This window comes from Zonotrichia leucophrys, chromosome 15, assembly GCF_028769735.1.
Source record: "Zonotrichia leucophrys gambelii isolate GWCS_2022_RI chromosome 15, RI_Zleu_2.0, whole genome shotgun sequence".
NCBI lineage: Eukaryota > Metazoa > Chordata > Aves > Passeriformes > Passerellidae > Zonotrichia > Zonotrichia leucophrys.
The window spans coordinates 7,616,940-7,629,691 of NC_088185.1; the positions used below are offsets into that span (position 1 = coordinate 7,616,940).

The 12,752-nt window shown below is 51.9% G+C and overlaps 1 protein-coding gene across 4 annotated transcripts in view; it reads right to left on the reverse strand.

Moving 5' to 3' along the window:
• Window positions 1–136: 136 nt before the first annotated feature.
• The window catches only part of SEPTIN5 (septin 5), a 42,162-nt gene continuing 29,546 nt past the window's right edge, over window positions 137–12,752 (reverse strand). For all 4 annotated transcript variants that reach the window (XM_064726461.1, XM_064726462.1, XM_064726459.1 and 1 more), the window contains 10 exons: window positions 10,633–10,729; window positions 10,029–10,115; window positions 9,343–9,466; window positions 9,104–9,238; window positions 8,318–8,435; window positions 7,902–8,003; window positions 6,958–7,054; window positions 5,572–5,707; window positions 3,950–4,052; window positions 137–3,639 (listed from right to left, as the gene is read on the reverse strand). In XM_064726461.1, coding sequence (XP_064582531.1) covers window positions 3,583–3,639; window positions 3,950–4,052; window positions 5,572–5,707; window positions 6,958–7,054; window positions 7,902–8,003; window positions 8,318–8,435; window positions 9,104–9,238; window positions 9,343–9,466; window positions 10,029–10,115; window positions 10,633–10,729 — 1,056 coding nt within the window. In that variant the 3' untranslated portion in view covers window positions 137–3,582. The remainder of the gene's footprint in view (window positions 3,640–3,949; window positions 4,053–5,571; window positions 5,708–6,957; window positions 7,055–7,901; window positions 8,004–8,317; window positions 8,436–9,103; window positions 9,239–9,342; window positions 9,467–10,028; window positions 10,116–10,632; window positions 10,730–12,752) is intronic.

The window sequence follows — 12,752 nt, forward strand, 5'->3', positions numbered from 1 at the left end:
TCCCCTGCAGGAAACCTGCCTGAAGCCTGCTCTGACTGAATTAGATAAAAGGAGAAACAGGGTCAGTTTTGCTCTCTCCTGCCCATAATGTATCACCAATGCTGCTCAAGGGGGCTGAAAATTAAACAGAAAGAGGTTGCATTTTTGAATGTATTTATTTCACTGATCAATTCAGGTAGTAAACATTAATAATAATAACAATAATCATTTAATAAAATGGATATGTTTAAAAGGTTTCATTTTCTTTGTTCACAATGACAAAATGTTCAAACAGAAATTTACAAAAAAATATATAATTATAATAACCCAACAGATGGACAGGAAACATAGAGCCTAGGAATGGAGCAGGGGGTGAGGAAGGTGCATGGCAGGAGCAAGCCAGCATTGAAGCACAGCAGAGTTTGTGAGGAAGAGCAGGGAATGCCATTGCAGAGCACGAGTGGGAGCCCCTCCTGTGAGGGGAGGCATGCAAGGACTGCACAGGCAGGACCAGCACAGCAGTGGCACACAAGGAGTTCATGCCATGGATCCATCCTGTCAGGCACAGGGGCCAAGATGTACCAACAGCCCCAGCTGCAGCCTGGGATAGCTGTGGGTGGGACACCATCCCTGCAGCCACTCACTCAGCTGGGCAAAGCTTGGCAGAGGCATGGGAATGTGCCAGGGGTGCAGGGATTGTATGTGAGGCTGTGGGGGTTGCATGAGGGGAGGTGTTAAATTGCTTTTCTATCCACACTTCTCGCTGTCAGAGCCACATAAGCTCCCTGTGTTCAGGGGTCTCTTCTCCACTTACTGTGAGAATTGATGCCACAGTACAACACACTCCTTAAATAAACAGATTCCACCTTCCAGGCCAGAATCTGACCCCCTGATGTCCCCCAAAATCAGTCTCTAATCCCTTTCCAAGCAGTCCCTAAATTCTGGCACTCAGGCCAGGGAACATCCTACAGAGACATGATTTCAGATACCACCACCCCTCTGTGGAAGCTGTCTCTGGTGCCTCACTCCTGTGTGGTTTTTCCTAAATGCAACTTGAACCATCTTTGCCAGCTGGTAGCCAAAGGCTTCAGCTCTCTGTAGAGGACAGGTTTGTGACCCTTGACTTGATGCAGGAGGCACTGAGCTGAGCTGATGGAGAATCCCCAGGTGGAGGGATGGGCAGATCCAGCCTCAGCAGCCCTGCCTGTGACAGTGAGCCCTGTGCTTTCACCAGCACACAGCACCTCTGTGCACAGCCCAGCATCAAAGCTGTCAGCTGCTCCATGGCCATGCTAAAGGGAAAAACTCTTCTTTATCTTCTAGAAATGAATCTCTTTGAAAGAGGAAAATCTCCAGGTGGACAGGGCTCATTTGCAACAGAACATTCTCCTCACCAAGACTTTGTAAGAAAAGAGGGGACAGGTTGCTTCAAGATGTTTCCTTTTATGTCAGCACAGACAAAGCTGAGAACTCAGCTGCCCATCTTTTTGGAAAACCTGGAGGAAGCTCCTGTTTCAGGCTACTCCACTGCCCAAGTAAGCACATCATGCAAAGAAAGGCTGTTCTTCCTCTCAGGTGCCTGAGTCCTTCTTGTTACTGAAGTCAAGCTGAATCCTTCTGCCCTCCTGGGATGGCACTGCCACTAATGAGCCCAAAATAAGGGAGCATGAAAAAAAAAACCCTGAACATTGTTGAACCCTGCTCTTGCCCAGCATACACAGTTCTGTGAAAGGGCTTCCATCCTTATTTTGTCCTTCCACATGGTGCCTTCCCCTGCCCCTACAGCCCATGCACTGGCTAAGCAGAGTCTCTGTACAGTGAATAACTGGAACCAGCCAACCTACTCACCACCTGGACAAACCCTGACAGGGCTCTGAAGCCCCAGGGAGGATTCAGACAAATGCAGTGCCTGGTAACAGAACCTAGGGCCTGGCTATTCCTGGCCAACACTGCTTCCTACCCAGGGAGATCCAGAGATGGAGGAACAGATACAAAAGGGGAAAGGGGGCAGAGGAGTCAGGCAAGGAGCAGAAGGGCCCAGCCCATGGCTGCACTCCCTGGAGTCAGAGGGAAGCACCAAGTGTCTCTCCCTCCAACAGCCCTGACTCCTGTGAGCATGGCAGTGTTGCTGGCAAGCCCTGCCCTGTCAGGCACATCACACTCCAGGGCTCTGCTCTGGCTGCACTCAAGTTAAAAATACTGCAGGAAGCAAGAACAGGACAGGAGCTGCTGCCCAAAGAGTGCTTTTATCTCTGCCCAGCAGACCCACCAGCCTTCCCAGCACTAGGGCAGGAAGAGCCAAGGAATAAGGAGGGGGAGAAGGGTTGAGTGCCCGGGGGAAAGGCAGGGGAGCAAGAGCCAAGCCTGCTGGGCTGTGCTCAGCCCCACTCAGTGACAGTCCTGCACCTGCCAGGCTGACCCAACACCTGCCCACACACTGCCTGCAGATCTCTGTACAAGCCTACAACAACTGCCCCTTCCCCCAGGAGAAGCTTGGAGCCAGCAACGTGCTCATGGGACTGCAAAGCCTGGGGGTAGGGGACAGGTCTGCATTTTGGGTTGGATTTCAGCCCTAGGGCTTCTACCCCCTCCAAAGCAGTCTTGGCAAGTGCTCCGGATCCCACAGAGCTTTTCAGAGCAGACACTGAAGACACACTGCAAGTGATGACCAGAGCTAAACCATGAAACACCCTCACCCAGCTACTGCAGGGCCTTAGGGTTCCTCTGCCAATGCCTCCAGCCTGCTGTGGGAGGAAACCAGGGCAGGCAAAGTGCTCACTCCCATCACCTCCTTGCAGGCAATAGTCAACAACTCAACTTCTCTGCCAGAAAGATGTAACTGAGAACAGTTTTCTTGTAACCAGCCTTGAGGCACTCAGTCTCTTGCTGTTCAGTGCAAACATCCTGGAGTTTTCTTGATAGGAAGAACAAAACCAACCAGCTAAACAAAAAATCCATAAAAACCTGGACAGGATACCAGGCAATCATCAGGACTCCTGAGCAGGTCAGTGCACAGAGGAACCCCCAGCCCCAGTTCTCTGGGCCAGCACTGTCCCCAGGCTGAGAAGCAGCACAGGTCAAACTCACAGGAGGGCATGGCTGCCTTTACAATGCTTGTGCTGGCCCCAGACAAGGGGGACAGGGACAGGAGCACAGCACCTCAGTTGGGAGTAAACACCTACGTGCAGTGACACAGATACTTTAAGTTTGTACACCAGAGAAACCAGGACTTTAAATACCAGAGCATTCCCAAACAAGAGATTAGTACATAGGAAAGGGGAATTTTTTCTTTTCTTATTTTTTAGGATGCCTTAGAGACGTCCCAGGCTAGTTTCTTAAAAAAAAAAAAAAAAAGGAAAAAAAAGAAACAAAAGAATAATTATTAAAAAAGAAATACACATCAGTAAACTGTTAAGTGAACAGCCTCCTCCACAATCCAGCTGGTCAAAAAGCCAGCACTGCTGCTAATAAATTAGAGGGTGCGGGTGCAGCTCTTGCCCACAAGTCTCTTTACAACAGGAAACCTTTTCTAAATGTTCACAGCTCTTGCCAGGTCTCAGATGGTTGCTGGGGGATCCCCTCTGCCCTCCAGGTACCTGCCTCTCACTGATCCTGCATCTGCTGCTGCATCTTCTGCAGCATCTCTTGCATCCGCCGTAGCTGCAGGAGACAGGAGAGAGAGTCAGAAAGGGAGCAGAGGATCCACACGTGGCAGCCCTTGGAGCTGGCAAGGGGATCCCTCAGGGGGTGTGAACTCCTGCCTGAGCACAGAGGCACCATGTCTGGGTGGAAGGGAGCTGTGTTTCCCTGACAGAGGCAGCCACAGCTTTCAACCCTGTCCTCCACCCCAGGAGCCCACAGGGGGACACATGAGTGGGAGCCTCAGGACCACCTCTATGGGGCAACCCTGGAGAAACTCCCGGGATTCCAGCTCCAGCATCCAGGAGGCACAGGCACAAATGGTACTCACCTCCTCATCCTTCATCTTAATCAGCTTCTCTGTCTCTGTGTCCGGTGTTGGGAGAGGCAGGATAGGAATGGGGCTTTCTATCCTGTTGTCCTGAGTCAGCTTGCTAGAGAGATGGAGAGAGGGGGGAAGAGCAGTCACTCATGGTCCAGGATGGCTGCTTTGGTGTCATCACACAATGACTGTCACTCCCCATGGCAGAGCCACCAGCCATGCAGCATCACACACCCAACCAAGTGGAGGGGCTGTAGGGCAATCCAGACCAGAGCTGTGGAATGCACTTGGGTGGAGAATGAGACCTCCTGTTCAGCAGGTGGAGGCACGAGACAGGCCCAGCACAGCAGCCTTGCTCTGAGGGCTGGGGTGCCCATGACTGCAGGCAGGGGACACAGGGAGGAGAGAGTTTTCTCTCCAGAGACTGGAGCTCTCAGTACATGAGGAGGGAATGATAGTAACCGAAGCAGCCTGGGCTGAAATTGGAACTTCACTATGTCATTTGCACGTGTTCACCACTTGGAGTCACCAGTGGCTCATTGTTAATACAATTCCAGCCTTGGAGCTTAGGATCTCCTACTAAAATGACTCTAGAAATGGCCCTGTGCTGCTTTTATGAAAGGAACTAATCAGTACCAAACTGAAGCTTTCTCTAGGCATAGCAACCACTTTTTCACTGTGCTCTTCTTTTAATAGCCACACAGCCTAACTAAATAGCAGCTGTGACACTGTTCACCCAGCTCTAGCATTTAACATAGTTATTTTGGGACTCCATATACTTGCTGCTGAAAAAAACAGGCTTGTCTGCTATGCAAAAGTACAGGGATACACTGTGTGTCAGGAGAATGTGCCAACCTGCACGTTGGCACACACGCAGGACTGCTCCTTGCTGAAGCACAGCATTCTGCTCTGCTACGTGGCACACAGAGCTGCCCAGCCAGGGCTGGCAGGAAGCGAAGGGAATGGCTCACAACAGAGGAGCCAAGACCTACTTCAACACTTCAACACAAATTTTTTCACCAGTATATCAGTCATGGAAGAGAGAAGGAAAAGTAGAGGTCTCAAATGAGAAGCCTGTGAGTGTTCTCTCTTCTGTTATCTGATCATTCTGACTAAAATCACAGAGCATCAATGCAAAGGGAAGACAATGCAGAGAAATTTGAAGATGTGTTGTCTTATTAACTACCTGGGCCCCGTTGTCTGAGAAACAGCAGCATCCCAAGGGTCATGCTATTATTTAGACATAACTACAGACCACAGAATGGATTCCTGTTCAGCAATGCACACAGCTATCCCTCACCAGAGAGATGGCTTATCCCATTTTATTTGGCTGGATGTATTTCATCCACTGCTAGAACCAGCTCTTCAAAAGAATCTCCAGGCCTATTTCTTTATATCTGCATGAGGCATCCCCAGACAGGAATGTGGATTCTCAGAAGCATTCCTGCCTTGGGTTCAGGCTGTGGGAAACATGCTTGGATTTGCTATTTTAGTTCCCAGTGCCATTCCTGGAGGCTGCAGCCCAGCAAGTCCCCAGCAGATCCACAGCCTCCTGACCACTGGGCTGTTGTGAGAGCAACCCCAGCTCCACAGAGGGTGGCAGACCCCTCCCACCAGAGGTGGGGACCCACCTGGTCATTTGCTGGATGCACTGAGCTCGGTAGTTCTCGTAGTGGACATCACAGGTGACGTCCTTGAGGTCGTGCATGTGAGTCCGGATCAGCATGTTCCGCAGCTTCACGAAGTCGCAGTGAGCCTGGTTCTCCACTGGGGAGCCAACAACAGGAGAGTGCTTGGATATCACATCTCACCAGGCCTCTCAGGGAGCACGTTCTCAGCTCCTGGACACACAGACTGCACCAAAACCACACCCCAGGGCTCCTTCCTCATCCTCCCCCACCACTGCCCTGGCACAGGCCTCAATGGTGCCCTGCACTTCTCAACACTGAGGCCAGGCTGCTGAATGCCCCACGTTCCCAGGACCTTTTCTGTGTAAAAGGATGAATTAAGCACATACAGCAGAGCCCTGAGAGAGGATCCCATGTAATGGGATGTCACTGTTATAACCACAGTGAGCACAGCTGGTGCTGGAGGTAAATTGCTTGTCTGATCAGAATTTAGGACTTATCAAAAGGCCCCTGTAGACAAAATCAGCCCCTGAGGGGCAAAGCCAAGAGCAGGCAATGGAGAGCTGAAAGAGCTGCTGTTGCCACGGGGAGCCTGGCTCCAGACAGCACTGTGGGAAGCACTGTGCTGCTGTGATGATCTCCATTTGCCTCTCTGCAGGGCTGGGGAAAAATAGCTGTATCAGGCACAGGGGTTCACAAAGTTGATCCCACTGCCAAATGCCAGCATCCTAACAGGCACAGCCCCCTCTGGAGCCATTGAGGGAGCAGAGCCAACAGCTGAGCAGCTCAAGCAGCCAGCACCAGCCCATGAGTGCAAACACAACTTTTGGGATCTGAAGCTGCAAGGTCTTAAAGCAACAAATCAGCAAGGGCAAATCAGCAAAAGCCATTCCAGGGTTATTTTGCCTAAGGGCTTTATGAAATTTCTCACTTTAGAAGGGAAGAAAGTTAGAGACAAACACTGTGCATCAGCACAGCCTCCAGTCCAGCAATTCCGGCACTTACAGGAGCAGCAACAGAGGAGGGAGTGCATGAGGGTTTCTGATTCTTTGGCTGAGGGCAACAGCTTCTCCCCAGAAAATAAACAGGCAATGCCCAGCCTGCCCTGCTTAATAACAAGCCATGTCCTAGTGCACATTAAAGCTTAGGCATTCATCCATTCACACTGGAGCCTCTCTTCCTCAGTCTGCAATGGGAGGGTTACTGATACACTCCCAGCAACACAAACCTCCTGAGCCAGCCCCAGTGCCTCTGTCTCTACCCTACCTTGTGCCAAAGGTGGCACAGACAGTCCCAGCTCTCCCCTGCCATCCCTCCCCTGCCATGTCTGTCTGTCCTTGTCCCATCCCTGCCTGTCCCTCCTCCCAGAGCTCCCAGCTCCAAGCTTACCTTCCACAATGCCCCAGGGGTAGAGCCGTCCCCGGACCCGCTGGCCTTTGGCTTCCACCACGGTGTTGCTGCCGATGACGGCGAAGGGAGCGCTCTCCTGGAACAGAGGCACCGAGAGCCCGCTCAGCCCATGGATCCCTGCTCCAGGGGCCAAGCTCAGGCACAGCAGAACAGCAGGAGAAAGGTGCTGGTAGGAAAGGACATCCACATGTGCCACAGAGCAGAGTGCCACAACCTAGCTGCAGAGAAAAGCCTAAAGCACTGGGATCTACAGGCAGCCTAGTTCCCAGCCTGAGCTCAGATGTCCTGAGGGAAGCTGTGTCTCTGCAGGTGCCTGCATCCCTTCATTAAGGGGAAGCTCTACAAGGAAGCCAGAGCAAAGAGGTTGGGACACCAAGCAAGTGTGCCAAGAGCAGGAATGTACAGACTGTGCTCCTCTCTGCTCAGAAGGGAGTCAAAGCCCCCCTCTGACAGGAGAAACAAGGCCATACTGCATGCACACACAGGCTTAGGAGGCAGTGAGGAGTGGGCTGCTGGGGCCTCCAGATACGCCTCTATGATCATGTTGTGCAACTAATGTGCCACAGTGGTGCCTAATCACTCACAAATCTCTCCTCCTTGCTGATGGCATCACCCACAAACAGGGGCTCAGAACTGCTGTACCCAGCTTTCACCTTAAACACACAGGCTGGGGCAGGTGGAGGAAAGACTGACACTGCCTGGGGGGAGAGCAGAAGGGCTGTGAGTTCATGCCACACTTGGCTTCATGGCACCAGCAAGGACATCAGCACCTTCTCCAGGCCATCTGCCACATGAGCCAAGGCTGTTCCCTGGGCAGCAGCAGCACAGGCCTTCAGCACAAGCAGGACAGCTCTGGCTCCTTTGGGACTGACCCACATATCCATGAGCCCAATTCCCCAGACCCTGCTGAGCAGATTCCTTACCTTCAGCTCTCTGTCTTGCTGCTTGAACTCCTCATCTTCATCAGAGTCACACTCAGGAAACTGATACACTTTAATGCCAAATTTGTCGATCTCTTCCCGGATCTATGTCCACGCAAGACAAAAGGATGTAAAACTGAACAATACAGAAATGCTGGCTTTATTCTATTTGTGCTACCATGGTTTGCTATAGCCTACAGATGGCAAAAGGATTTGATGTTTCTTCTACAGTCAGCCTCTCTGCTGAGGGCAGAGCATGGCTGCAGCTGTATGTGCAGATACTGTGTGCGCGTGTGTGTGTGTATACACACAGACATGCTGTACAGACACACAAATACATATATGTCCATCTACCCTCCCTCCTCAGCTCATCCCTGCCCCTATTTCAGGTATAACCCTGTGCAGAAGGAGCATCTCACCCTCTCCTTCAGCTTCCGGATCTCGGAGGGGATCAGGCAGTCGGCTTTGGCAATCAGGGGCACAATGTTCACCTTCTCATGCAGAGCCTTCATGAACTCAACATCCACAGGTCTCAGCCTGCAGCAGGGATGAGGGACACTGTTAGCAAGGACACACTGGGCAGTTCCCCCTCCAGCCTCTCTCACCCCCTCAGCACAAAGGGAAAAGGACAGCACTGTCACAGGAGGCTGCAGCAGCACTGGGACAGCCCTCAGCTAGGCCTGTACCTCCAGGAAAGCTCTCTGAGCTGCTGAGTGTCTCATACAGACACTGGTTGGGTATCTGCTCCCTTGCAGGCCAAATACTGCCCAAGTCACAGCCTGGGGTCTCCCTCCAGCTGTCCTGTACCACAGGCAGCCAACACAGCCCCTTCAGCTGCTCCAGGCTAGGCTGACACATGAGCCAGCAAGGGGCAGGGACTGAAGGCAGCTTAAAACTCCCTTTCCTACACATCAGTCCAGCTTAGCTAGATAGGAACATACAAGTCTGCATTGCATTATTTCTCTTGATTTTCAAATCAGGCTGTAAGGCCTGAGGGAGATCTGCTCTGTCTGTTCACAGGCTGTCTGTCCTGCCAGTGAGGGGAAGGGAGTGCTGTGATGCTTAGCAGAGGGAGAACATCCAGACAGTTCCTCTTCTGTGCAAACAGCCCTGGCAGTGTACAAACTGCTACAGGGCAATCCTGGGGCACAAGGGTCTTCTCTCTGAACTGAGTAACCCCCCAGGCCTGGAGTGTGGGCTCTCACCCGTGCCCAAAGGGAGAGATGAAGTAGAGGCAGCAGTGCACTCGGTTGTCCTGGATGTTCTTCCGGTTCAGGCCACTCTCATCACGGAAGTACTGCTCAAACTGCTGGTCAATGTAGTCAGTGATGGGCTTCCAGCTGGGAAGGGCAATTCAATCAAAACAAAATCATCACTAGCGTCTCCTGTCTCCTAATGACTGTGAGGTCAAGGACTAAAAGGAAGGCAGCAGTGCCCTGCTCACCACTCAGTGTTGTTAACAGCATCTCCAAAGCCTGGCGTGTCCACTATGGTCAGCTTCAGCTTGACACCCTTCTCCTCAATGTCCACTGTGTGCTTGATGATCTCCACTGTCTGGTTGATCCTCTCTTTGAACAGGAGCATGTGAGTTAAAGCCAGACAGTAATGCTGGGGGTCCCCACTACACCCATGACAAGCCAGCTCCCTTTTATCACTGAACACAGGGAGTAACACAGGTTTCAAAAACCCCAGATCATGCTCTATGGAGCCTCAGGGGGGTGGTACTGCAGGGGCCAGCAGCAGGCAGACAGACTCCAAGAAGATCCACAAACCTCTGAAGTGCCTGTAGCCCAGCTGTTCTGAACATTTTGTCCAGTCATTGGGGAAGGGGAATCCCTACCATACTCCAGCATCCAAGAACAAAAGACAAATCTCAATATCTCATCCCAAACATCTCATCCCCAATAGCTCATCCCAAACAGCTGCTCTGCAGCTTCATCTTCCCTTCAAAGGGAAGAGCCCTACAGCCAAACTGTTTTTGCTCAATTCTGTGTGCCTTAGCAGACACAAAGGAGAGCAGAGCCAAACAAGAGGGCTGGGATCCAGCCAAGCTTGTAGCTGCTGCTGGAGCAAGGAACCAGTGCTAGTCCTTAGGACAGTCCCATTCACCCTGCTTTGCCCCCAGCTTACCCTCTGCATTGAGGAGCTTTCTGTCTTTGTAGAGGTCTGTCAGGAACAGGCTATTCACCAGCGTGGATTTGCCCAGACCCGACTCTCCTAATTGACAGAGCACAAAGGGGAGGAGGAATAAGCAAGCAACATGACCCACTAATTGACTTACAAATGAAACTTTGAACAAGGCTTTGAATCCTGAGCCAGAGGAAGCGAGAGAGACAAGCTGTCAGGAGCTGTTCATTGGTACTACATTTTTCCAGTAGTGGAAAGACTTTTGCTGCAAGATGTCTCAATCCTTGTAAAAACGTGATCTCCCAGCTCCCCATTCTTCTCTTTCTCCTTCCTTTCCCTTGTTCCCTGTTCAGCCCTGCCTTCACCACCCAGAGCAGTCACTGCTGGAGGAAAAGCTTGCTCAAGTGGGTTATGAGGGGTCAGGAGGGGCCTGTTCCTGCTCGGGGAACTCCACAGGCTGGGGAGCAAAGCAGGGCCTGGGACAAGGACCAGAACAGAGTGAGGGGAGGATCAGGTGCTATGGGAGCACCCAAGGGAAGTGAGGAGAGCTGTTTCCCTCCACATCCCCTCTGTGTGGCCCAGCCACCCCATCCACGGGCAGTCTCACCTGCAACCATCAGGGTGAAGTCGAATCCCTTCTTCACGGATTTGCGGTGCACCTGGTTGGGCAGGGTGGCAAAGCCCACGTACTGCTTCTCATGGTCCTGTGGGGCACAGGTGGATGGCAGAAGGTCAGAGTGTGCCACCCCTTCTGCTTGAGCCTCACACAGTGAAGGCAGTAGGAGTCAAAAAGCCCCTGGGGCAGAGCCAAGGGCTGGAGGAGAGGCAGGTCCCTGTCCTGGCAGCAGTGCAGGGCAAGGCACACACCTCCTCTGGGCTTAGGGACTTGGCCCTTCCCACAGGTGGGCACAAAGGGACATGTCCCAGCCACAGCCCTGCTTGGCTGCTCTCCCAGCAGCTTCCCAGCACAGGGAGCACAAGGGAAAAAGCACATCCCACCATTCCCAGCAGAGAGCTCATCCCACCATTCCCAGCAGAGAGCACATCCAGGCTGCTAACAGACAGCCTTCCTAACTCTGCTTCAGCTGCACAGTCACAGGCTCCCTTCACAGCAGGGTCACCAAATGCCACCTCTCCCTAGGTGATTTCCACATCCCTCCCTCCAGAGGCACGTGTGCTACATGATGGAGAGCTCTGTAATTAGCACCCTGGGGCTTGCACAGTCCTGAGCCGTGTCTAGAGGAAGGTACAGTGGCTCAGCTTCTGCTTGACCTGAGAGGGGATTATTTCTTGCTGTGTCACAGCCACTCCTGGCTGAATAAGAGGAAATCCTGAGTAATCTCTTGTGTTATTTCTGAAGAGACCAAAGTTCAAGGAGCATGGGAAGTGGAAGGATGTGGAAATATTGATAATAGAACTAAGATGATTTTGGTGAAGGTATTACTTTTAGTGTTACTGGAGTGTTATCTACCACCCAACCTACCCCAAGACAGAGCCCCTTGTCATTGAGTGCTCCCTCACAGCACAAATCCACAGGCACCTCACAAACATAGCATACTCTGTACAAGCACACTAAGCCATTCACAAATGCCTGAGCTACATAGACTCTGCATTTCACTGAATATAATGATACCACTGGGATTCACACCACAGACACATCCATGGAGCCAGGAGTTCCTCAAAACTGGCCCTAGCTCCTATTCCATGGATGCCTTCAAGCACATGACTGCCCTCACCCATTCTCCAGGCACAGCAGGGAGCACGTCTGTTCCTAAGTTTAACTATCTCCATTCCTGAGCCACACACTCGAAGAAATACAAAATATGATCCATATTTTGTGCCAAGCTTAGGGCAATGCTGACTTGCACCTATTTCCACACTGCAGGTGGGCAATGTCACTCCTAGGCAGCTCTCCACAGCTGCATGTCCACCTGTGTGAGAATCCCTGGGCATCCTCAGTCTGACAGACTGCAAAGTTCCACTGGGGACACTGAGCAGGGAAGACAGAGTCTCCTCCTCCCAGTTCATGGCTGCTCTGGAGCTGCCCACTGAGATGGAACAGATGTGGCTGACAGCCATGGTGGCCCAAGGACTCTGTTCTTTAGCACTGTCACTGCCTTCTGGCAATTGAGGCTTGGTTTGGATCTGAAACTTGGTCATTTTAGCCCTGAGTGATTGTGGGTTCTGATCTCCCTCACCTCCCATAGCTGAAGCAATGTTGTTTCATCACCCCACAGTCCAGAAAGGCAGGAAAGGACAGAGAGAAAACTAAACTAGAGCTGTAATGGTTGATCTAAGAAGCAATGACATCCCAGCAGCGAGCAGCAGGACCCTGGATGATGAGTGATGGCAGCTCTGATGAGCTGCATGCAGCAGAGCAATGCCTGCCTGGGGGACACCACAAACTGCCACCCAGAGGGCTCAGCAAAGGGCAACGGGGTGTGCAAAGCAGAGTGAGAAACGTGATAATGGCAAGGTCACAAAAACAAGAAAGAAGATTCTGCTCCCAGCCTCTGTCTGAGCACCAGAGCTGTCTCCCAGCTGCTTCACTTCCTGGTCAAACACATCCATGAGCACAGCCAAAGTGGACACATACCAGCCAGCTCCTCACAGTGAAAGGTCCAGCTCCTCCAGTAAAAGAGTTTCCCAGCAAGCACCACAAACATACAACATACTTCCCTTTTATGCTTCTCCTGCCCCGATCTTTACCAGACTTTGGAAAGATAA